Genomic DNA, 25,941 nt, shown 5'->3' on the forward strand with positions numbered 1-25,941 from the left:
ATACAACCGCTCATTAATTATGTATAGGGATATTTCAAAGAAAAATAAAGCTTAGAAGGAAGAAGCATAGATTGTAGGTGCCTCTGTAGAGTCACATTTGAGCATCTTGCATCTTAAAACTGTCAAAATGGTCATCAGTATTGTTATAATATGATGATTACATGGAATTCTCCACCAAACAGAAGATTTTTCCTGATACCATTTTCATCATCAAATCACCTTTGACTTTAGGCCCCGGTCACACCGCCCGAACTTTGCTGGAGCGTTCCTTGAACGGTAGGGAGGGGGGGCCGAATTTCGACAACGCTCGTCACCGCGCACAAAATGGGGAAAAAATCGAAAACACGGGCGTTGGCTTAGCGGTGCACCGCTGAAGCCGGCGTTGCTTTAGCGTTGGTTTAGCGTTAGCAAGCGGTAGCGAGCGTTGGTATAGCGGTGTTCTGCGCATGCGGGCTTTGGCTCGGCGGGGATATAAAGTTGGTTTAGCACCAATCATAGCAAGTCTCTCAGCATCCATGGTGATACAGTTTTACTGTAACTTTGAGCAAATTCGATATAGATGAGGTCTGAACTCAACGGCAGCTCGATTCCAAATGAGCTCCTGGTCCATTTCTCCCCGTATTTATAGCCAAATTCTGGTCCTGCTCCGACACCTCTATACCAACGCCAAACCAAAGTTCATTGCCGCCATGGATAGCTGCTTCAATGCCCGACACCGTTCCAGCAACCCCGTGTCCGCTCGTAAAACGCTTACAACCGCTCCACCGAAGTTTGTGCAACGTTTAATCGCCGCCCGGGCAACGCTGGCGAAGCAGCGGTGGTCCAGCGTTCAAGATTTCTGCGTTGGCCTAGCGGACCCAAGCGTCCACAAACTTGCGTCTAGCGGTGCCAAACTTTGGGCGTTGGTGGAGCGGGGGTGAACTTTGCCGGGGCGGAAAATTGCCCCCTCCTCACCGCTCGCAATATTTTGTGCAGCTCAAAACTTTCGGAGCGGTAGGAGGGCCCCTCGAGAAACATCAGCGGTGGCCGAGCGTATACGCCGTTGCTTTAACGGGGGCCAACTTTTGTTAAACGGTGGTGAACGGTTATGAGCGGTGATGAATTTTTTTCACCGCTCCAGGAACGCTCCAGCAAAGTTCGGGCGGTGTGACCGGGGCCTTAAGGAAGTAATTGCAACTTGGTGGCTATTGCTAAGTCTGATCTGGAAACGAATTGTTCAGGTAAAGCCAATGAGTGAACGAATCACTTTCACATAAATGCTTTCTTCACCCCAGACATCAAGAAGGCATCTTGTGGTCTTTGCAGACCACAGTGTTTCTGTCCCTACTTTGTGAAACTTAAAACTGAAAGCGATACAAGTTAGAATCACAGGTGTTAGATGGCTCGTGTGGCGTACAAACAAGTTAATTTCTCCCATTTTTAGTGGACTAGAGATTAGAGACTATCGATGAGGACACTTAGTTTCATTGTCTGCTATGATATTTCTTGTATTTCTCAAGCAGTAGTAACTTGTTTGAGCAGTTTATTATAACCTGAATTGGTGATCTTCAATATAAAGCTACTAAATAATGAGAAACGAGACAGATGTCTGTGTTTTAAGTATAAAAGTTAAATGTCTCAAGTAGTTAATATTCTTTCTTCTGTTTTCTGTTGCAGTAACAGTAACAGTGGGAAATCCAGTAAGAAAGTAGATGAGGAGGAGAAACTGTTAAAGCTCTTTCAGGGAGCCAATAAATCTCAGGATGGCTTTATGCAGTGGTGTGAGCAGATGCTACACACACTTAACACTGCCAACAACCTTGATGGTGAGGTACTCTCACCCATCTGCATGAGCACACACAGAGCTACAGGTGTAAATGCAACCATGACCAGTTTGAAAACTGTTTAAATCTCGGTGCTTGAAGCACTTTCAGGGGTGTAAAATGCATTTTGTCCAGGTTATACAAGTGTAAATACATCCGTTTTAATCCACTTTGACATCCAAACCCATTTCAGATAAATTAAGTTGGAAAGTAGTCTGCATCATTTGGCTCAGTGATTAGTGTGGGTGGGCTTCTGGATTACTAATCCAAAGGTTGTGAGTTCAAATCTTGGTGGTGGTGCTGATGTTGCCAGCCTTGAGCCAAGACCCTTAATCCTCATCTTTTCAGATCAGACGTGAGTGACTTTGGATAAAAGGATCTGCCAAATGAATAAATGCAAGTGACTTGCTCCCAGAGTCTGAGCTTTGTTTTTACAACTAAATTGATCTGTAGACCATAGAAGAATTTGTAACCAGTGCACTAAAGATTGGCTGCAGACATCCATGCCGTCCTCTAAACGATGAGTAAAGCATCAGCTTGATGTTTCAGCTATTTTTGCAGCTGTTAACCAGAGGCGCATTTGTGTAATATGTAAAAGCATACGGTTAAAATCTTTAAGACACGTGTCCATTTTGAGAGAACAGTCTGACCTTAAATGTTGGTTTGATATTTTACTTGTTAAATACACAATCACAAATAGTAACCGAACACTATTCCTGTAGTGAGATTTATAATTTTCTGGTCGTCAGTATAATTTTAAGCATAATTCATGTTTCTATATTGTAATAATTTCCTGGAAACAGTATTTCTAAGTCACCTGGTTGCATTTTTCCATCTACAAATGACTTAATCAGAAGATTCATTGTCCTCAACGTCCTGGTTAAGTTTTGAAGAAAACGTTAATGCCCATTAGCTACACTTAAACTTTGATATTCTCTCGGTCTCCCTCTCTTTCCTCTCTCCATTTCTTCAGTTCCGACATTTGCATCGTTCTTGAAGGAGGTGGACTCTCCATACGAGGTGCATGATTATGTGCGAGCATATCTGGGTGACACGCCCCAGGCCAAGGACTTTGCCAAGCAGTTCCTGGAGCGCCGTGCCAAACAGAACGTCAACCAGCAAAAATCTTTGCAGAGTCAACAGGCAAAAAATCAGCAGGTTTGTCTCAAGGTTTGCATTGTTTGAGCAGTTTAATATTAAATATTTAATATAAAGGACACCTGGTCATCACACCCATATCAGTTTTCCCCAAACTCTTGTCTCAAAGTTGGAAGCACGCAGTTATGTGGAATGTTTTGTAAACTATAGCATTAGTTTCCTTTCACTTGAACTATGACTACGTTCAGACTGCACCCTGAAACGACCCATATCCGATTTTTTTGCCCATATGCGACCTGTATCCGATTTGTTATTGACAATCTGAACGACACAGATCCGATTTTTTTCACATGCGACCCAGGCCGCTTGGATATGTGGTCCTAATTCCGATGCATATCCGTTATTTTCACATGCGACTGCAGTCTGACCGGACAGGTCGCATTCATGCGACCTGCACGTCATCAAGAGACAAACGTCACTATTCTGCGTTGGCTAATCCCGCCTCTTTGGTGGAAAACAACAACATTTGTACAGTTTTCAGAATTTAAATAGACTTTTATAGAATTGATCAAGCTAATGGTGGATTTGGTAGGGACCTGGATGTTGATCTGTTAGCCTGATTAAATAAAACAGTTTCTATAACGGATTTATAACTTAAACCATCCTGTATTACAAGATAAGATTCTTCTGGAAATTTCCAGTAATTTGACACCTTCGGTCTCATTAGTCTGCTGCCCACATTAATCAGGTTATTGTGTGAGTTCCGCCGCCGCCACAAAAACCACATCGCCAGGTCTCGCCTCATCTCCATGCTTTACTTGCAAACTTGAGTGCGCTTTTTTTTTTTTTGTTTACGTATTACGTAGATGTGCTTATTACGTGCCAATTTACGCATGCGGGACACTTTTGGGTCGTTTTCCGTTCATATTGGAGATCGCATACAAGTCTCATATAATTGGTAATGTGAACGGCCTAACAAAAAAATCGGATTTCACAACAAATCCGATATGGGTCGTTTCAGGTTGCAGTCTGCTGAACGTAGTGTATGAGAACCAAACCTGGTCCAGCATGACAGTGCCCCTGTGCACAAAGCAAGGCCCATGAAGTCATGGTTTGCCAATGTTACTATGGAAGAACTTGAGTGGTCTGCACTAGAGGTCTGCGCGGGACAGAATTTTCAGTCGCGCTCCCGCATTGTGCAGTCCCGCTCCTGCAAAGAATTATGATTTTCAGTCCCACTCCCGCCCGCGCCTGCCATATTTTGTCCCACTCCTGCCCGCAAATCCTGCATGATGCAGACGTTTGCGTTATTTCTCACGAAAGTTCTTGTCATTGGCTTGGGGAATTAAACATGCTGAGCTTAGCTGAGTGAGAACGACTTCCAAATGTCTGATTTCAGGACTCTTGACTTTTTAACGGTAAATGTACCTCTTTTTAAAGTAGCACGCACTTCTGAAGCACTGTGAGCTTCACTAGAGGAGCTCTGCTCTTCTGCCATGATCAGAGATCTCAAACATGGAAGAGCGGAAAGGAATCGGAAACGTACGCAAGATTAGACCACATCCGCAAATTTAGGCATCTTAAAATGTTTTTATTAATACCAAATAAAATATCCAGCACAAATTATATATGATGGACATAAATTAATAATTTTATAAATCTTATTTTAAACACGTTTTTAGTTAGCGGGACTGCAGCTTATCACCTCTCCCGCCCGCTCCCGCATTGTGCGCTCCCCCTCCCGCCCGCGCTCGCAATGAGCTTTCAAAATTTGTCCCGTGCCGCACTGCTTTGTGTCGGGTCCCGTGAGAGTGCAGGGCTCTAGTCTCCACAGAGCCCGAACCTCAACCCCACTCAACACCTTTGGGCTCAATTGGAATGCTGACTGCACCCCAGACCTCCTCGTCTGGCATCAGTGCCTGACCTCATGAATGAATCAGCACAAATCTACAAAGCCACTTTCCAAAATCTAGTGGAAAACCTTTACAGAAGAGTGAAGGTTATTAAAACAGCAAAATGAGGACTACTCGGAATGGGATTTTCCATCCATCTTCCACCGCTTATCCGGGTTGCGGGGGTAACAGTCTAAGCAGAGCAGCCCGGCCGCCTCTCCCCGGCCACCTCTACCAGCTCTTCCGAGGGAATACCAAGGTATTCCCAGGCCAGCCGAGAGAAGTAATCTCTCCAGCGTGTCCTGGATCTGCTCCGGGGTCTCCTCCCAGTGGGGCATGCCCAGAGAACCTCCCTTGGGAGGCGTCCAGGGGGCATCCTAACAAGGTGCCCGAACCACCTCAACTGACTCCTTTCAATGTGGAGAAGCAGCAGTTCTACTCGGAGTCTCTCCCGAATGACCAAGCTTCTCACCCTGTCTCTAAGGGAGAGCCCAGCCACCCTGTGGACAAAACTCCTTTCTACTAGCCTAGTAAACTAGACCCACCCGCCTAGCGGCCAAAAATATTTTTTGCCTGCAAGTGGGTCTAGCCTCGCACCATATAAACAAAACACCCCGGGCATCAAATCGTGCCCGCCGATCACAACGCAAGGTTTTTGTTTGGATTCTTTGGGCGGGCTTTTGCAGGAGTGACGACAAAGCTGCGCGACGCTGGAGAAAGCGCAACAGGAAAGATGGCTACGGCTAGAGAACAGCGCGCGTTTGACTCCGCTTTGGAATCAGTTTTAGAAGAATTAGACTTGGAGTTTTCGTTGAAACCTGAGCAGGAAGAGGCTCTCCGCTCATTCCTTTTCAAGAAGGACGTTTTCGCTGTTTTGCCGACCGGCTATGGCAAAAGTCTGATCTACCAGCTGGCTCCGCTCGTAGCCAAAAGGATGGGCTAGTTTCTGCAGTACGAAGAATTAATAAACAGCTTTGAAACATTACTTTTGATTGTTTCTTATTTTCCCGTTATTTTAAATTTAAGGGAAATTATTTCACCAAACACCACTAAATAAAAATAAAAACTCTCAAAAACAGTTTAAGCAAACCCTTGAAAAACACTTGGGGGGGGAAGTGTATGTTAAGTATGTGGTACAGACTCCAAACTTGTGGTCATTATCTCCAAACTTCTTAATATCTAGAACCTGTTTATTAATTAATACGCATTTTGAAAAATTATTTATTTCAAGGCCTCCCCCACTGCTTTCTGTCGCTCTGACTACGTCACAGTCACTGTTGCGCTGATTGGTCAGAGCGTTGGCCTATACGCACAGAGACAGTTTGAAAGACAGCGGGTTGTTCCACCCCCACCCTTCGGAAATGTCTACGAGCGAGGCCAGACTAAATATTCACATTTAGTCTGGCTTGCCAGGCTACCTTTCTACCACTTGTATCTGCGATCTCATTCTTTCGGTCACTACCCATAGCTCGTGACCATAGGTGAGAGTGGGAATGTAGATGGACCAGTAAATTTTTTTTTTTTTTTTTTTTTTTTTTTTTTGAGAATGGGATTTTTAGAAAACACACATGGGTGTAATGATTAAGTGTCCACAAACTTTCGGCCATATAGTGTATTTCTGTTGCTTCTTAATAGTGATCATAAATTTTTGCTAACCAGTATATGTTGTGCTTTTGTAGCATTTAGGAATTTAAAGGGGAACAGAGGGCAATATATAGAGTAAATATAACAATAAAACACACATTAACGAACCTTATTCAAGATTTACAAAAGTTTTTTGTTCTAAGGTTGGAAAATTATAGTGTTTTGAAAGTAGCTCGAGCAAACTATTTCCGCAGTTTGAACAGCCCGCCATGATATTAATTTTTATCCAATCAGAATGCACGTTCATTTTCTCTGTGTAACACTCATGACGTATGTATGTGCCCAGTTGTGTTGGCTCAATGAGGTTGGGAATAGCATGTGTGAAATACCTGTTTCTGCCTCTTGCGACGATTTCGCAAGTCCTCGGGTGGCGCCTATCTCATTGCAGCAAATAAATTCTGCTGGACTCGTGAGCAACTCCATGTTACATTTTCCACACGAGCACCACGCCGTGTCACCTGCACGCAGACGCTCTACCCCATGCTCGCCATGCCCATGGTCAGCATCAGTCTCGTCCTCGCTGTCATCCGAGCTTTCTTCTCTTATTTCATCACCGGAGTCGAGAGTACCTCTCCTAGCTATTTTAAGTTCGTTTCTTACGACAAGGATTTTTTAAGATGTTACTATTGCCGCTTTTCCACTACAAACGCGGCTGAGTCGGGCTGAGCCGTGCCGTGCTGAGTTGGGCTGAGTCGAGCTGAGCGGGGCTGTTGGAGTTGCATTTCGACTACAACCGCGCTGAACCGTGCTGGCTGGAAGTGGGTGGACACATTGGGTGGAGTTAGCGAAAGTGGGTGGACGTCACGTGATGTCGTTAAGCAGCGCAAACAGTGACATCAGTGAGCTTTTAAGCGGTAGTCTCACGACCCGAATAGTAAACAATAAACATGGAGTCGTTAGTGTTGCTGGTCTTGGTGCTGTGGCTTGTTGTCACCGACAACGCCAACAGATACTGGCAAGAGCGTATAGATGAGGCGAGGCGCATAAGGCTTCAGAAATTCTCGTAATTCGTAATTATTATTCTTCCAGGTTTACGGTGTTTACAGATCCCAGCGTGCTCGCGGGGCGTGTGTGGGCATGTGAGGACACTCCTCCTCACCAATCAGTGCACAGGGGAGTGTCTGCTCACGCCCCCAGCCTCACTCGGCTCGCTTTGGCTCGCTTCAGCCCCACTCCAAAACGGTGCGAGTTTTAGGGGCTAAGCAGGGCTGAAGCGAGCCGAGTCATGCTGTTCTTTGGTAGTCGAAACGCGAGCCGTGTCGGGCTGAAGTGAGCTGAAGCGAGCTGAAGTGAGCTGAAAAAGGGTAGTGGAAAAGGGCCATTTGTTGACAGTTTCGGCGAGAATCTTCCGCCTTCTTCAAAACAGTCACCAGATGTATCCTGGGGGAGCGACCTGACAGCAGGAGGCGTGAACTACCTGTCAAATTGGGCGGGACGTTCACGCCTCCGTAGCGTAACATCAGCTGATAAGGCACGTCACCACTTGACATCTGGTGACTGTTTTGAAGAAGGCGGAAGATTCTCGCCGAAACTGTCAACAAGGTAACATCTTAAAAAATCCTTGTCTTAAGAAACGAACTTAAAATGGCTTTAATAGTTAGACATAATGAACTTCCACTACATAGTACCTCTCCTAGGTTCAAACTGGTACCCTTCTAAGCCATAGCCTGCTTGCAGTGTGTCTTGCGGGATCTCTTCGTATGATTCGACAGAGCTGTCGCTTTCACTTGATGCGCCCGACGCCATGATTACACGCTTATCTCCTCTATTTCGGAGAGTTCTGCTAGTGCAGTGGGTAGCGCTGACGTCACGGTCTTTTAAAAATGGCGACTCTTGTGCGGTTTAGCGTATAAAGTATTATATTTACAATTACCAAGATATTTCGTTGTTTTCTAGTATATAAATTTGATAGAATACTTAAGAATACGTTACTTTGTCACATCAGCAACTGTATATATTATATTTGGTACCCCTTTCATACTTTTTACTGTTACCTAATGGGGGATAATAGAATTTTCAGAATTCAGTTCATTGTGGCATTAACTGTGTGTGTATATGTTTGGATTTGTCAGGACTCTGTGTGGGGGGTAAACCAACCCGTTTCTCAGCCAGTTTTCCAAGCCAACCACTCCGCAAAGCAACAGCAACCGCGCTTTGAGACGGTCACCTCTGGAAAGAAGAAAAAGAAACAGAAAATGGTGCGGGCAGATCCCAGTCTATTAGGTGAGTCAGAGAATATCTTAACGCTGTGTGTTGGTGTAATAGATTTATAATGTTTACGTAAATTGGTGAAAAAAAAAATACAGGGTCACATTACAGCGCTCTTATGCATATTTTCACATGTAACTTTGTGCAGGCTTTTCAGTCAACGCGTCATCTGAGCGATTAAACATGGGTGAGATCGAGACTGTGGAAGACTTTTGAGACCTGCTGTCAAACTCCTCCCTACTGACTATCTGTCACAACAGCTGCCATTTACTTTTTTGGGGGGGGTTTTTGTTTGGGGTTTTTTTTTTTTTTGGTAATCTTCCCTTATTTCTATTGTCAATTCTTGCACGCTGAGTCCAACCAGGAAATGGAGGCGTGGAAGTCTCCTTACTCTAGAGGAAAATACCGGAGCATCTTGCTTGAATTGACGGTCACATCACGAAAAGAACCAAACCTTAAATGCTGCCCAAATAGATAAGGAAATTGTCCCTGTTCAAGAGCAATGAGAATCCACATGTTGCAGTTTCATGTGAGATTTCATTATTCTATCTGGATGCATTCATGCATGTTCATCCACATCCCCAAAACTATAATCATTTATAAGTTATTTGAAAGCATTCATTAAATCAGTTATAGATAAATTTACATAACATCTATATACCCATCTTTTCAATGTTATTTATTAATTTTGCTTTCTTTGTTTTCCTCCCCCTCTTCTTTTTTTTCATTGCCATATGTTGGCAGATGACGACAAAGTAGGACCTAAGGGCATATAATCACTGCCGTCCTGTTTTAAGGACGTGTTTGAAAGTTCCAAGTAGTTATCCAGTTCTTGTAAAATAATAGGCTGTTTAAAAAAATAATAATAAACTTTCAATTCTGCATCTGTATTATAATATATGGAGACAATGAGTCAATGGAGTCGTACTTTTTTATTGCAATATGGAAAAAGAATAAAAGACAGTCTCTTGTGTGGGCTGTTCGACATCATCTTGTCTCTATGGACACTTGTATTTGAACAGAGATGGTCAGGTTCTTTGATTCTCTTTCGGGGCATGGAAAGCAAACTTTATTTCGTGTGTTCACCGTTTTTCTTCCTAAAGATAAGTTGGTGATTTGTCACTCATCATGAAATTATATGCGCACACAAGCTGCCACTACAGTTATGTTTGATTATGAAATATTGAATGTTCTTTATTCATGCTTTGTGGAAGATGCCCAGATTGAGGCAAAACCTGGCTGCAGTGACGATTGCTTCTGAGCACAACAGACAAAAGGCACTTTAACATGCAGCAATCACATTTTTCTGCATTCAAATTCCTTCACAAAAACTGTTCATGAAATCCACTACCCTAAACCAGTGGTTCTCAAAGTAGGGTCCAAGACATGAGGTCTATGACACAATGTTTAAAAAAAAAAAAAACTTTTTGGCAATAAACACTCAAGGTGGGTTTGGCATAAAAAGAGGACGATAATGAAAACCCTCTCCCAACTGTAAAAGATGGATGGATGTTCTGTAAAGATGGTGGATGTTCTGTAAAGATGTGGGGCTGGTTTTCCTCCGAAGGCCCTGGAAACCTTGTTAGGGTACATGGTATCATGGACTCCATGAAATGCCAGGACATTTTAAATCAAAATCTGGATGTCTCTGCCAGGAAACTACAACTGGGTCATCACTGGCTCTTCCAGCAGGACAATAATCCGAAGCATGTGTCCAAATCAACAAACAAATGTTGAGTCAAGCACCTGCCATGACCATCTCAGTCCCCTGCCCTGAACCCCATTGAGAAGCTGTGGGATGAGCTGAAGAGGAGTGTGTGCAAGAAAGGGCCGAGGACCCTGGATAATCTGGAGAGATTATGTAAAGAAGAATGGTCTCCGATGCCCTTCTCTGTATCTCCAAGCTTAAATGTTATAGGAGAAGACTCGGTACTGTTTTCCTGGCAAAGGAAAGTTTTACAAAGTAATTAAATGCAAGTGTGCCAATAATGGCACGTGTTTTTGTTAAAAATAATTATTTCTTGATGAGGGATTAGTGTTTATCTGCATAAAATCATTGTAATTAAAGGTTGGATTTTTCTATATTTTTTTTCCACTGTGAGATGAAGCAACTTCACCAAAAAGGCTTCTTTTTTTTAAAAAAAATAACATTAATTACAAGAGGTGCCAGTAATCATGGAGGTATGTGTGTGATATATTAATTATATTTTTATATACATGTGTGTGAGAATTAATTAATTTACACACAGTATCAGCCAAAAGTTTGGGGACACCTAATTCAATAGTTTGTCGTTATTTTTATTCATTAAAATACACTTCATGTCTTAAAGTAATGATGGATGTCGTTTCTCTTTACGTAACTGAGCGCTTCTTGACACAATATGGATTACTACAGTTGTGGAATAGGGCTATTTACTGTGTTTTTTTTATTATTTACTGTTTGAGCTCAAATGCGTAAAGAAGGCAAGAAATTGCACTCATTAACTTTTGACGAGGTACACCTATTAACTGAAACGCGTTCCAGGTGACTACCTCGTGAAGCTGGTTAAGATGGTGTGTAAAGCATCATCAAGGTCAACGGTGGCTACTTTGAAGAATCTAAAATGTGAAACGTTTTTAACAACGTTTAGTTTACCACATAATTCCATACATGTTCTATGTGATTTCATAGTTTTGATGTCTTCAGTATTGTTCTACAATGTAGAAAATAGTCACAATCCAGAAAAACCTATGAATGAGTAGGTGTGTCCAAACTTTTGTGTGTGTGGACTGAGAGGGTTAATGGAATTTATTTTACAGTTAAAAGAATTCCTGTCAGCAAAATGTTTGAGAACCCTCTTCCTAGATGGCTTTGACGGTTAGTCTTTCTGTACTCTTTATAGAAGCTAGAAGTCTGATGAAACTCTTAAGCATTTAATAATGCAGTATTCCTAACTTCATCACAACCTACAATCTGTCTTTTGATACTACTGATAAATGGTCTTGATTGTTCCACTGTACATTTAAATCCTTTTGAGTCACTGCAAATCTGCCTCTTTAGATGATCCTACCTGCTTTGTTCAACTTTGAATTTCTTGATAGTTGTATTTAGATGTGTAGTTTGTTTTGGAAGACTCGACAAGGACGCTACAATGTAAACAAGTGTTGCCAGGCAAAACAAACCTCGCCCGGCAGCACTTATTTTATACCGATAAGTTGATACTGGTAATATTTCTCCATCATCAGCTATCAGGTTATAGTCCTATGAAAATCCCATAACTTTGAGTTTGACATTTCAAAAGTCATTCAAGGCCAAAGGTCATGGTGCCAAATGAAAGCCCATATGGCACTTCCTATAAGTTAACATCTGTTGTGGAAAATATCTGTCTACCATCAACAGTTTTTAAGTTACAGCTCTCTGAAAATCTGTGACCTTGAGTTTGACCTTTCAAAGTCACTCAAGGTCAAAGATCATGGTGCCAAATGAAAGGCCATATGGGAGTTCCTATATGCTCATAATGGTAAACATTTGTCTATCGGAAACCGTTTTTGAGTTATAATGGAGAATGTTATTTTGACCGAAAGGTTGACCTTTCCAGTGATCTTGACTTGATTACCCCCAAAATTTAATCAGGTACTCTATGGACCATTGCCCATCTACCCTGAACGTTTGAAGTCAATTGGTGCAACCGTCTAGATGCTGAATTGTTAAGACAGAGAGACACGCACACAAACAAACAAGGTCATGGTGCCAAATGAAAGCCCATATATGACTTCCTGTATGTTGATAATGATGAACATCTCTCTATCTCTAACCATTTTCAAGTTATAATGGAAAATATGCAAATTTTAGCAATGACCTTGACCCCCAACTGCTAAGAAAACTATGAGCGATACCTTATCATGCAGCATGTCAATGAAAGCAGAATTGAAAGATAAACATTTTGGAATTGGTTTGAAGCAAATATGATGAATATGAAGGAAGATATCACAAAAAAAATTACTTTGACCTTTTTGGTGACCATGACCAGATGATCCTCAGAATATTGTAGGTTCTATTTGAGACCAATGTCCATCTATCCTGAAAGTTTCATGAAGATTGGTCCAGCCATTTTCCCATAATGTTGCTAACCAACCCCACCGAAAATGATACCTCAGCCCCTGGTGGACTCCGTCCCAGACGAGGTAGCTACATGGCTGGTCTTAAGCTGTAGGGATAAAGAATACCTTTCCTTCCAAGATGGGTCTGTGTCATGAAATTAACAAAAGATGAAGCAAAACATGATTGTTAGATTCATGTTTTGTAAGGGCGCAAGACTAAAAGCGTTCTCAACAGGTATGTTAATGGTTCTTGACAAACTGAAATCTAACTTGTGTATTATTCACTGTTTGATGTTTATCAAGAGGCTGCAAAATTTGAGACTGAAATATCTTAAATATCTAGTGTCACTACTTGACGAAAGACAAATTGGATTTTAAACTTGACAGAATATGCATGAAATGGCTGTAGGTGGAGATGCTGACAGTGTCCACTCTGTCTGGTAAGTGCACCCCTCCTTTTCCCACCTTGTCACCTTACAGCTCCTCCACTCTCTCACACTACCTCTTCTACATTGAGCCCTTGGTCTGGAATTAGTAGTAAGACGCCTGGTGAACGGTACAGACATGGCCTTTTACAGAAGCTTCAGCACCGAGTCCAGATTTGTCTTCCTCACAGTTTTTGCCCTCTGTGTGGCTTTTGTACATACAGGTAAGGATGTCCCTTCTTTCCATATTTGCAGTAAGTCTAGAATCCTTTTCCTCACTTTTAATAAATAGGCTTTGCTTGAATTATGCAGATTGAGCGTAATGTAAATGGGAATAAATGAAATGTCTAGCAAGTGTTGGGACAGACTGTCGTGTCTTCTGTAAATTAGTCTAAATCGTCCAGGTTCTGAGTGAGGTAAAAAAAAAATTTATTATTTTTCCTAATTAAAATTACCTGCTGAATTTCACTGAACCCTTATGTGATCGACTCTTCATCTGAGTATATTTAGCCGTTTCTGTGGTTCCATTTTGAGAGGCAAAACTTGCTTTTTTATGACTGGTGCTGACTGATTTCAAGTTTTGATAAGCAGCATGGGAAATTCTTAAAGATTCAGGAACTTTCTTGTAAGATTTGCATTTGAAAATGAGGTATAAGGGTTGAGCATAAAGATAAGAAAATATATCAAAGAACTTTGTTTTATTGTAGACAGGGACTCGCACACGTGCATAAACATTTTATAAATTGATTTTATGTCCTATATTATTTAGCGGATTCTTGCCATTACGCTAAGTAAATTGGCAGTTTCTTTCACACATCAGCACTTTTTACATGAAACAAAGAATGGGTTTGTTAGACACTCTGGAAAAGCAACCCATCAGTCCTGATGCACCAAGACGAGAGTACACAGGTTAAGTACACAAGTATGGTATGAGTGTCAAGTTGTGGAAAATTCCCAAAAGTAAAACAACCAATGTGGTGATTTGATAGTAAAAAAAAAAGTATTGCATCTGCACCATGTTGTGTAAGGTGCATGATTTTAACGGTCATTGTCACAAACGGGGGGGATATTGGGTTTAATCAATGTTTAGTCATCTTTTGTTACGAAATGAAAAACATTGACCGGTTCGACTGTAAAACCGATATTGTTTTACAGCACCGTAAATAGTGATATAATTTCTTGTATGCATCATGGCATGAAAGTCTCTCATAACTGGTGTATATAACTGGTTCTTTTTCTGAAAACGTTATTTAACAACTGACCCAGTAACCTGAGCATCATCAGTCATACTTTTCTTCTGACCAGTTTTGTAATCAATGAATCTTTTTAATTAATAGTACAGAACAAGCTGCTTACCTCACACACCATGCCAAAGACAGTTTAGACTACAGAGTATCTTCATAAGGTAAAGTTTAACAGATATATGAAACACAATCTAAGTATGCAATCTTATCAGTAAGCCACAACTCAAAACTTTGTCCCAATCCTTGGCACAAGGGATTTGACAACATATTGGACCTGAACAGTTTTGTCAAAATAATGCAGTAACTCAAAAGCTGGTGCTGAGGTTCAGTCAGAGGGAAGATATGGCAAGGCCTTCATGCCTACTGACTGAACGCCTTCCACTAAAGATCGAAACTGCATGTTGGCTCTTATGAAATACAGTGGGGCAAAAAAGTATTTAGTCAGCCACCAATTGTGCAAGTTCTCCCACTTAAAAAGATGAGAGAGGCCTGTAATTTTCATCATAGATACACTTCAACTATGAGAGACAGAATGGGGGGAAAGAATCCAGGAAATCAAATTGTAGGATTTTTAATGAATTAATTGGTAAATTCCTCGGTAAAATAAGCATTTGGTCACCTACAAACAAGCCAGATTTCTGGCTTTCACAGACCTGTAACAACTTCTTTAAGAGGCTCTATCCTCCACTCGTTACCTGTATTAATGGCACCTGTTTGAACTCGTTATCAGTATAAAAGACACCTGTCCACAACCTCAAACAGTCACACTCCAAACTCCACTATGGCCAAGACCAAAGAGCTGTCAAAGGACACCAGAAACAAAATTGTAGACCTGCACCAGGCTGGGAAGACTGAATCCGCAATAGGTAAGCAGCTTGGTGTGAAGAAATCAACTGTGGGAGCAATTATTAGAAAATGGAAGACATACAAGACCACTGATAATCTCCCTCGATCTGGGGCTCCACGCAAGATCTCAACCCGTGGGGTCAAAATGATCACAAGAACGGTGAGCAAAAATCCCAGAACTGCACGGGGGGACCTAGTGAATGACCTGCAGAGAGCTGGGACCAAAGTAACAAAGGCTACCATCAGTAACACACTACGCCACCAGGGACTCAAATCCTGCAGTGCCCCCTGTTTAAGCCAGTACATGTCCAGGCCCATCTGAAGTTTGCTAGAGGGCATTTGGATGATCCAGAAGAGGATTGGGAGAATGTCATATGGTCAGATGAAACCAAAATAGAACTTTTTGGTAAAAACGCAACTTGTCATGTTTGGAAGAGAAAGAATGCTGAGTTGCATCCGAAGAACACCATACCTACTGTGAAGCATGGGGGTGGAAACATCATGCTTTGGGGCTGTTTCTCTGCAAAGGGACCAGGACGACTGATCCGTGTAAAGGAAAGAATGAATGGGGCCATGTATCGTGAGATTTTGAGTGAAAACCTCCTTCCATCAGCAAGGGCATTGAAGAGGAAACGTGGCTGGGTCTTTCAGCATGACAATGATCCCAAACACACCGCCCGGGCAACGAAGGAGTAGCTTCGTAAGAAGCATTTCAAGGTCCTGGAGTGGCCTAGCCAGTCTCCAGATCTCAACCCCATGGAAAATCTTTGGAGGGAGTTGAAAGTCCGTGTTGCCCAGCGACAGCCCCAAAACATCACTGCTCTAGAGGAGATCTGCATGGAGGAATGGGCCAAAATACCAGCAACAGTGTGTGAAAACCTTGTGAAGACTTGCAGAAAACGTTTGACCTCTGTCATTGCCAACAAAGGGTATATAACAAAGTATTGAGATGAACTTTTGTTATTGACCAAATACTTATTTTCCACCATAATTTGCAAATAAATTCTTTAAAAATCAGACATTGTGATTTTCTGGATTTTTTTTCTCATTCTGTCTCTCATAGTTGAGGTATACCTATGATGAAAATTACAGGCCTCTCTCATCTTTTTAAGTGGGAGAACTTGCACAATTGGTGACTGACTAAATACTTTTTTGCCCCACTGTAAACTTAATTTCCAATCATTTTAAAAGAGCCGTCAAGTATTTAAGCCATGGAAAGTAAGGGGAGATTTTATCGACTAGATTTTGCACCTTGCTATGAGGGAGGCAAAAGCTACATCATGTCATAACAAATATTTAATCAAGCTGAAAGTGAAGAACAACATTTTCAGTTTGAGTTGTGTTTTGGGTCTACTGTAAACTGTTACATAATCATACAATTTGAAGAGACCAAATGTAATTAAATATGAACTTTATGGCCAACAATAGGTGAAGTTCATGATTCCCAGTGTTTTTGATTTGATGATAAACTGATCGCGCAGCTGTTTTCTTGGTTTTGGCATTCCCTATTTCTATATTGTTCATATCTATTTATTGGGCGGCACGGTGGTGTAGTGGTTAGCGCTGTCGCCTCACGGCAAGAAGGTCCGGGTTCGAGTCCCGTGGCCGGCGAGGGCCTTTCTGTGCGGAGTTTGCATGTTCTCCCCGTGTCCGCATGGGTTTCCTCCGGGTGTTCTGGTTTCCCCCACAGTCCAAAGACATGCAGGTTAGGTTAACTGGTGACTCTAAATTGACCGTAGGTGTGAGTGTGAATGGTTGTCTGTGTCAGCCCTGTGATGACCTGGCGACTTGTCCAGGGTGTACCCCGCCTTTTGCCCGTAGTCAGCTGGGATAGGCTCCAGCTTGCCTGTGACCCTGTAGAACAGGATAAAGCGGCTAGAGATAATGAGATGAGATGAAGGCTTTTTTTTTTTTTGGCTCTTCTCTGATTTACCATGTGTGTGCTGATTTCACCACTGAATTCATGTTTCTTTAATAATAATAAAAGGAGGATTAAATAGTTGGCATGTTCTTTGGCTGTTTATTTCATGTATTAACCTTCAGCTCTGAATTACAAATCCAGCAATACACAGCTGACCAAGAAACGCCTATGAACTCTAAATTATGAAGTAATGAACTTAATTTTGCTCCCTAACATGGTTTGTATATAAATGGCCAAGATATTAGATGACCCAGTTACATGAATCCTACAAGTATATTCATTTACTACAAATCATTCACTCAACACCACACAAGCTAGTATCATTTGGAATTCTCATGTATTTTTTATATAGACTTGGTACATTATATATTATATCTATCTACAAATGCAGATTTTACAAATGAATCCCGTTGTGACTGAGTCCAGTACTGTGTACTAGTTAGAGGTCTATCTAGTCCATGGTGAAAACACTCTTCATTCTGGATGAGGTATGCTGCCTGAAGTTCACTCTACATTACAGCAAGCCATATTCTGGAAAACTGCACTCCTTCTGTGTGACCAGACCTCTCCCCTTATAAAAGGAGGAAAATAGTTCCTGTTTGCTGTCTGGCTGTGTTTAGAGATGCCAAACCAATTTTCTTGCTCTTTGGTGAGATGAGGACATAATTACTCTCCTATTTTAGACTCCGACTTCAGTCGTTAAACATATTTAGTATATTTCATGATTTATCCTACAAGTTTAAATCTCTTTTACAATTAGAACAATTATAGTCAGCATGAAATTACTTAATAAATACTTAAGAAATGCTCTGTTTGGCCAAAGGATTGTGGACACCTGACCATCACAACCCACAACAGTTTGTGGGCTTTCCTCAAACTGTTGCCACAAAGTTGGAGGTGCACAGTTTTATAGGATGTCTTTGTATGCGAAGGTACACTTTCCATCAACTGCAACTAAGAATCCCAAACTTGTTCCAGCATGACAATGCCCTTGTGCACAAAGCAATCTGTTATAAAACATTCAAACATGGTGCCATTTGGGTGTAACAGTTCTAATAATGATCAATTAATGGAATTGTACATTTTTAATTTTTATAGCACCTTTTAACAACAGCTTTTGTTAAGCAGTTTTACAAAAATCCAGGTGTAGATTTTGATCCCTAATGAACAAGCCAGAGGCGATGGTGGCAAGGAAAGGAAGAAACATTGAAAAGAACCAGATACAAAAACCCGTCCTCCTCTGGGTGACGTCGGTTAGTGAGATTATAAATAATTACTCTTTTACAACTGTATACTGTGAATTTAAACAGTAATGAGTGTGTTGAAAGGATGCTCATATGAACATATTATGAATAATATCCTGGGATGAGAACAGGACAGTCTATGATTACAGCAGCAGTTTTTAGGTGCTACAGTATCCAAGTTAGATTATCCAATAGATATGCATATTCATATCATCTCTAGCCACTTTATCCTGTTCTACAGGGTCACAGGCAAGCTGGAGCCTATACCAGCTGACTACGGGCGAAAGGCGGGGTACACCCTGGACAAGTCGCCAGGTCATCACAGGGCTGACACATAGACACAGACAACCATTCACACCTACGGTCAATTTAGAGTCACCAGTTAACCTAACCTGCATGTCTTTGGACTGTGGGGGAAACCGGAGCACCGGGAGGAAACCCACGCGGACACGGGGAGAACATGCAAACTCCACACAGAAAGGCCCTCGCTGGCCACGGGGCTTGAACCCGGACCTTCTTGCTGTGAGGCGACAGCGCTAACCACTACACCACCGTGCCGCCCAGATTTGCATATTACTGTATATTAAACATTGTAATATTTTGTTAAATATTTAATTGCACATCTTCCATGTTTTAAATCAGCTTACATGGAGTGAATAGAAGAAGAGCACAGCTACAGTGGTGCTAGTTTCTGATTATAAGCTCCTAGCAGTTAGTGGTCTTTACAGCACTGTAATTAGGACTATGGCAAACATTTGTATGTATAAATTCATTCATTTGTTTTGTGAGCTGTGAGGGATGTGATGAGTACTGTAGCATTAATAGGCTTTTAGGCGAGGCTATTGTAGATCATTCTGATTTTGCCACCAACACATTTCAAGATAAACACCCAAAACTGCAGTAAATTTATCTGTGATTCTCAATTCGTGCTTGGACTTCAGCTGGGCATCATCTATATGACACAAAACAGTTAGATTACTTCAGTTAGAAAGGTAGAGTGCTACAAAGCTAGGCTAGGTTCTAGACTATGTCTAGCTTGGTTTACCTTTTAACATGTCTTGGAACGTGATATTTAGATTACTTTTTTTCAGTATGTCTGAGGTGATGCTCTCTGATTTTGTCACACTATAACTTTTGCTGAGTTGATACACAGCTCACATTTACTGAAAATGCGAAATCACAACTGAAGCCACAAACTGCTAGCTTTTCCATATGTGGCCTCATAAATGAGTTTGTGTAGCCTTCAGTACGCACACCATGTTTTGGGGCTGTTACTTGCTGCTTCTCCAGTTCATACAAGTACCCTTTTGTGGCCCAGCGTGAAGGGGAGCATTGATGGCGCTCCAACAAGAGACGCTTCATCAGCACAAGTAAACATACAAAAAAGTGTGTGCTGCTCATCGGCACATGCGCACTTGCTCTGCATCGTAACCATCCGTTTATTTTTAATGTTACGAGAAGAGTTTTACAATGAACTGTGACCGTAGAGATTGTGGTTTTAGGTGATAATAAGAAATACCTACTTTCAAATGTTTTCTTGAGAGAATTTGGAAAGTTTCCTGGGATGTTTGTGTTTTGAAATCCCTAGTTAAGTTAGTTGAGTTTGTCTTCCATGCCTAAATGCCTGGATTTACAAGTTGTATTTGAACTACAAACCTCCTAAAGGCTGTCTTCTGCCCTGAAAAAAAAAAGAAAAAAAAATCTTCTATTCTGGCTATATGGTGTCCTTTGTAGATAAGGTCAGTACCTCTCTCCTCAGTGGGATTTTTTTTTAGGACTCTGGGAATCAGTGCCACAGGAACTGGGGTCAGGTTTCCATGGCTAGTGCATAGGTGTGAAAAGTCACATGGTGTGTCCATGCCATGACCTGAGGAATGCAAGCAAGAGACGTGAGGACTCAAAAGAAAAAGAAGGGAAAAAAGAGAGTGGATGAGCAGAAGGCCGAACAACTATTTCACTAGTTATTCTGCCCTTTTTCTTCTTCTATGTCCTCACGTTTAATTTTCCACAAAGGCACTCATTCATTTTTTCATTTTTCAGCTGTTATCCTGGCATAATCAAAGCAATGTGTGACTAACACTTACCACCACCTACAACATTCCGTCCTACATCTTATGCTCAGGCAAACAAGACTTTACAGCAAAAACCTTGTTAGGCTGGAAAAATTGCCATTATGTAGATTTTTCCAGGCTTGACGAGTTTAAATTCCAAGTTCATCATATTCTCAACATCCCAGAATTCATTAAGCCAATATGTGTCTATAGACCACAGAAAGTGTGTCCAAGTTCTTATAAGGAAATATGGATGTGTGACTGAGTCTGTCTATGGAAATAAAAGTAGCAGTGAGTGGGAATGCCATTAAAACCATATATTGTCATGTGTTTGTTTTCATATATCGTTAGTCAAACAGATATTAGTACTATTCCCAGTCCATTCATCTATTGCCTATACCACTTGTCCAACTGAGGGTCATAGATGAGATGGAGCCAACTGCAGCTGACTTCAGGCAAGAGGTAGGGTACACCCTGGACAAGTTGCCAATCTATCACAGGGCTAGCAAAGAATCAAACAGCCATTTACACTCGCATTCACAACTGTGGGCCTAGTGGTCAGTTGACCTACTCTGCATGTCTTTGGACTATGGGAGAAAAGCGGAGCACCCGAAGTAAACCCATGCAGGCATGATGAAAACATACGAACTCCATACAGAAAGGCCCCAGTCGACTGTTAGGCTGGAACCCGGAACCTTCTTGCTGTGAGGCCACAGCACTAACCACTGCACCAAAATGCTCCCCAAACATTTTTACTTAGTTTTTGTTTATACTCAGTGGACACTACTAATGTTAGCTAGATGCAGTCATGCGCCAATCTAACATTTCTAGGAGGATTTTTTTCATGTCATATTCTTAGATGTTCATAACTGTCACAGTTATTTGTAGCTAACTAGCTAACAATGTCGCTAACCTGACAGGAATCGCATACAAATTAAATATGGGTAACAAATTAACTTGATGGCAGAATATTTCAGAAAATCTCATTGAGTTCAACCTAAAACAATGTGTAGGGAACAGGAACCGTTGCAGGGTGTGCTTTTCAGTTTAAAGCTTACTACTTGAATGAGTAACTTCAGGCTACTGATCACTGCCTCATACCACCATTACACCTTCATCCCCAGACCACATTGAAATTGGGTGCCATAATTTCCATAGTCATCCTCCCAGGTAATTATAGCAAGATATTATTTATTCAGGTGATGATCCTACTGAACATAAAACTAAGTCACGAATATAGAACGCTGAGATAAAAACAAAAGAACATTTATGCAACTTAAATAAGTAAGGAATAAAACACAATGGGCCATGCTGTTATGGGAAAATAATCAATGCCAGAACAACCTGCAATTTTTTTTTTCCGAAGCAAACTATTTTGATGTATTAAAGAATGACAGAAACCATTTTTATAATTCCATTTTGTGGAACATCAAGTTACAGAGAAACTGCAAATCCTGTTCTAAAGACTTTCATTGTCAGAAAGCTTCTACTTCTGACCACTACAAAAATGCTAAATGTACATTTCAATAGAGAAAACTTCACTATACCAACAATTACATTTTCTCATACAATTCATCAAAGATGAAGTGAATAATAACTTTGACTTAGTTAGGTTACTATTCACCAATATTCACTGATAATATAATTGGATAATTGTTTAGTATAAATACACAGGTGATTTTTTTTTTTTAAATTATATATATTTTTTTAAAACTTCAAAAGTGGCATGCAAATGTAATAACGGTGTGGTGCAGACTTGTCACTTATATATGCTAAGTCAAATAAAATGCTTTGTTTTGAAATTGATAGAATAAATTACAATTCCACCTTTGAATAGTTTTAAACCAAACTTTATAGTATCTTTAGTGTTTTTAGGAACAGCATTTTCTTTCATAATTTGTAATTCTTCCTCACATACAGTGACAAAGTGATCGTCCCCCAACTTGCCAAGTCGCTCGAGGTGAATTATCAAGAAACAGTCCAAATTTCTTGACCAATCAGCACACGTGATTTTCTATAATCACCTGTGTATTTATACTAATAGAAATTATAACACATTAGAACTAGTGGACATGAGCTAGTGTCCAAGCCATGCTGTTATAGAGAAGAAGAAAAAGCCAAGCCAAGAAGTCTTTGTCACACTTGCACTCAAGCACAGACTTAAGCACGCAGTGAATTTTAACCCACCTGAAGCAGTGAACATGCACACACAAGTGAGCAATGAGCGCGCACACATTCCCAGAGCAGTGGGCAGCGATGCTACAGTGCCCAGGGAGCAGTTGGGGGTTAGGTGCCCTTGCTCAACCTCAGGTAATTGGCCGCCCCATGTTAACCTAACTACATGTCTTTGAACTGTGGGGGAAACCAGAGCACCTGGAAGAAACCCATGCAGACACGGGGAGAACGTGCAAACTCCACACAGAAAGGCCCCGTTGGCCACTGGGCTCGAACCCAAAACCTTCTTGCTGTGAGGCAACAGTGCTAATACAGTAGAAAATAACAGCTTCCAACCAATCAGAGTAGAAAATACAGTAGTGGTATAACATAGATCAAGACACACAAAGACTTGAAAGAATGATTTAAATAAAAATAGCAACACATTACCAGTTACTATTTGTTAATCTAAAAAATGTTTGTTCAATTTAACTTCAACTGTGTGTGTGTGTGTGTGTGTGTGTGTACATGTTCACTGTTTAATTGAAATAATGCAAGGGAGCTAGCCAACTGATTGCAAAATTTGTGATTCCATAGAAACTGTGGCTGAGGCTTCTCCCACGCTACATAGCGATAACCAGGGCACGCAGTCCGGAGATGATGGAACAGATGCAGGCCAGGGCGTCACAACTAAAGACCCAACTCAGGATCTGACACAACCCACCTTCACCATAGATTACACTGACAACCTGGACACCGTGATGACGGAGGAGGAAGGTACAGTCACTCTTCACACAGGAAGTGGGTGGTATGGCCAGTTTTAAAGCTCCAGTCACTTATTCCCTACGCTCTGTATTAGAAACATTAAAAACATCATACTTACAGTGATCCAAACAGCACAAAACCTTTACTCCTATAAAATGCCCCATAAGTTATTTCTAACTTTAGATATTAGTTGTAAAAATGAGACCAAATGAATTATTTAATGTGCATTATCTGGCCAAATGTTTGTGGACAGCTTATCTTCACACCCATATGATGTTCTTCCTCAAAGCTTTGAATGTCTGTACTATTCTAGCTAATTGGCTTGTGTGACCTGAATCCCTTTTCTGTGGACAGTGTTGGAATATTGTTGGCCCAGCATTGGGTTTGAGTCTAACGCAACCTGTGTAGCCCAAGAGTTCGGCCTGTAGATTCCTTTCAAAGCAATTGGGCTCAAAATGGTCCTTGCAAACAACAGAATTTCTACCAAAGGAGAGCATTTCTAAGGTGTTACCTGTTCCCAAGTTGTGTAGCCACTGTTTAGCAAGTCGTTTATGTTGCTAGGTTGTTGGCAATGGAACACAGAAAAAATGCTTGTTCTTATTATCATGTTTATTATTTTTGCAACCATGCCCTTACAAAAAAGAAGTTTATTCAAGTGTGCTTCTAGTATACTTCCTTTAAACTAAAAATAAGAGAGTATGCTTTCAGTTTACTTTTTATTTACTTATCAGAGATATACTTAATAAAGTTATACATAAGTCTACTTGGCTTATACTGAAAAGTATATAGAAAAGTCTAAGTATATTAAGCTTATACTTAAACTTTTGATCAAGATATACTTAACAAACGTGTAATAAAGTATTAAAATATTTGTGCCTTATGTTTAAATGTATTTGCCCTGTAGTTGTGCTTATCCTTTTGATAGTAGCCTATAAAATACTTTCTTTTTTTCACACATATTGGCTTCTTTGTGATATACAGCAGTGTGTTTTTAAATCCCATCTTTTAAACCTACATGTACCATAATTTTGTGGTCGGCTCTGGGGTGGAATAGCTTAAGAGTAAACAGTGTTGGAACTTAAACTTATCTTTTATGTACATAGTGTTATTAACCCACAAAGAGACAGATAAATATTTATCTTATTTTATTTGCCAACAAATTTGGAAAACAAGTAAACTCATAGTATATTTCCAGTATACTATGAAGTATGCTTTTGTAAACTAAAGCGTGGACTACAAGTATAGAACTAGTAAACTATTAGTATAGAAGTTTATTTGTGGTATACTTGCAGTACAAAATAAAAAATACTAGTTGTATACTCAGTTTGCTTCTCTTAGACTTAAAGTATACTTTTTATAAACTAAAAGTGGGCCAATTTAGTCTCAAGAAGTATTAGATTAGTTTACTTACAAGTATACTGTAAGTACATTGATATCAGTATACTTGGTACACAAAAGTATACTTAAGGAAATATACTTTACTTAAGTATACTTCTTTTTGATAAGGGTAGGCTTTACACTGTTTTTCAACAATGTTTTGCACATCTTGTTACATTGTGGTGTCGGGAGCAATGAGCCAATCAATATACAGGAAAGCTATCAACAATACCATGTCATGCTGACCTTTGACACTGGCAGTATGGATGCACCCTTGAGTGAGCAGGAATACCAATGAATTTTAAAGTACTGCTTTATGCGAGACAGTGTGACTATAGGGTATCACAATGCATTTGTGCAAAATGTGTAATATTTCTAGCCTATGTTTATTTTTTGCTGTGGGTACCCTTTAAGAGTGAGCAGCATTTAGGTTTTAGAGAATTCCTCCCTACAGAAAGATCTCCTGTGTAGTTCAGTATTGCTCTTTGGTGGTCTTTTGGAGTCTCTTGCTGAAAGTACTGCTGTGACTGTGTAATGGAGTGGGCGAGTCGTGTTGTAAATGATGCAGAAGAATTTCTGCAGCTTCCTTCTCTCTTAGCTACTAATCAAGAAGCAATCTGACCCCATATGCTTGGAATCTGAGGCATGTTTTTTTATGTTTTACAGGTGTCCTTGGCCCAGGTGCCATCACAGCCATTGTCATCGCTGTGTTCCTTGGCGCCTCTGTTCTCCTTGCCCTCGTCGTTATCACACTCAGAAAATTCATTGCTTCTTAGAACAGGATGACCACCTGATTATACCTCTCTCTCTCTCTCACACACACACACAGCTTTTTTTGTTTTGTTTAAATATATCTTTGTTGTCTTCTTCAACTTTCAAACTTGGCAGGTCCCTAGCAGTTGGCATGAGTGGTGATGTGGCCCATTCATTTGTGGAAACTGTTACAACCAACATATAAATTGAGGCTATTTTCACTTGATAGTCACTTCATTTCTCTTAAATCTAAAAGGTATTCCAGGTTTTTGAGCACAAGCTAGTAGATTTTCTACATTTAACTTTATAACGTTCACTGATCTTTGATCATACACTTACAATGTTTTTGTTTTCTGTTTTCTGAAATGTGCATTACAGTGATAGATAAGACACTAAAACTCATCTTATATTCTATATTACATGATTTTCAATGGCTT

The 25,941-nt window shown here is 40.7% G+C and overlaps 2 protein-coding genes across 7 annotated transcripts in view; both read left to right on the forward strand.

Annotated features, from left to right (window-relative positions):
• The window catches only part of gigyf2 (GRB10 interacting GYF protein 2), a 92,267-nt gene extending 82,714 nt beyond the window's left edge, over nucleotides 1-9,553 (forward strand). For all 6 annotated transcript variants that reach the window (XM_060906090.1, XM_060906092.1, XM_060906093.1 and 3 more), the window contains 4 exons: nucleotides 1,657-1,805; nucleotides 2,776-2,960; nucleotides 8,509-8,659; nucleotides 8,793-9,553. In XM_060906090.1, coding sequence (XP_060762073.1) covers nucleotides 1,657-1,805; nucleotides 2,776-2,960; nucleotides 8,509-8,659; nucleotides 8,793-8,860 — 553 coding nt within the window. In that variant the 3' untranslated portion in view covers nucleotides 8,861-9,553. The remainder of the gene's footprint in view (nucleotides 1-1,656; nucleotides 1,806-2,775; nucleotides 2,961-8,508; nucleotides 8,660-8,792) is intronic.
• Nucleotides 9,554-13,288: 3,735 nt separating this feature from the next.
• snorc (secondary ossification center associated regulator of chondrocyte maturation) lies at nucleotides 13,289-25,527 on the forward strand. The gene is made up of 3 exons (XM_060905316.1): nucleotides 13,289-13,373; nucleotides 23,207-23,386; nucleotides 25,418-25,527. The coding sequence occupies exons 1-3, from the start codon at nucleotides 13,289-13,291 to the stop codon at nucleotides 25,525-25,527; spliced, it is 375 nt and encodes a 124-aa protein (XP_060761299.1).
• Nucleotides 25,528-25,941: the final 414 nt, after the last annotated feature.

This window comes from Neoarius graeffei, chromosome 23 (assembly GCF_027579695.1).
Source record: "Neoarius graeffei isolate fNeoGra1 chromosome 23, fNeoGra1.pri, whole genome shotgun sequence".
Lineage (NCBI taxonomy): Eukaryota > Metazoa > Chordata > Actinopteri > Siluriformes > Ariidae > Neoarius > Neoarius graeffei.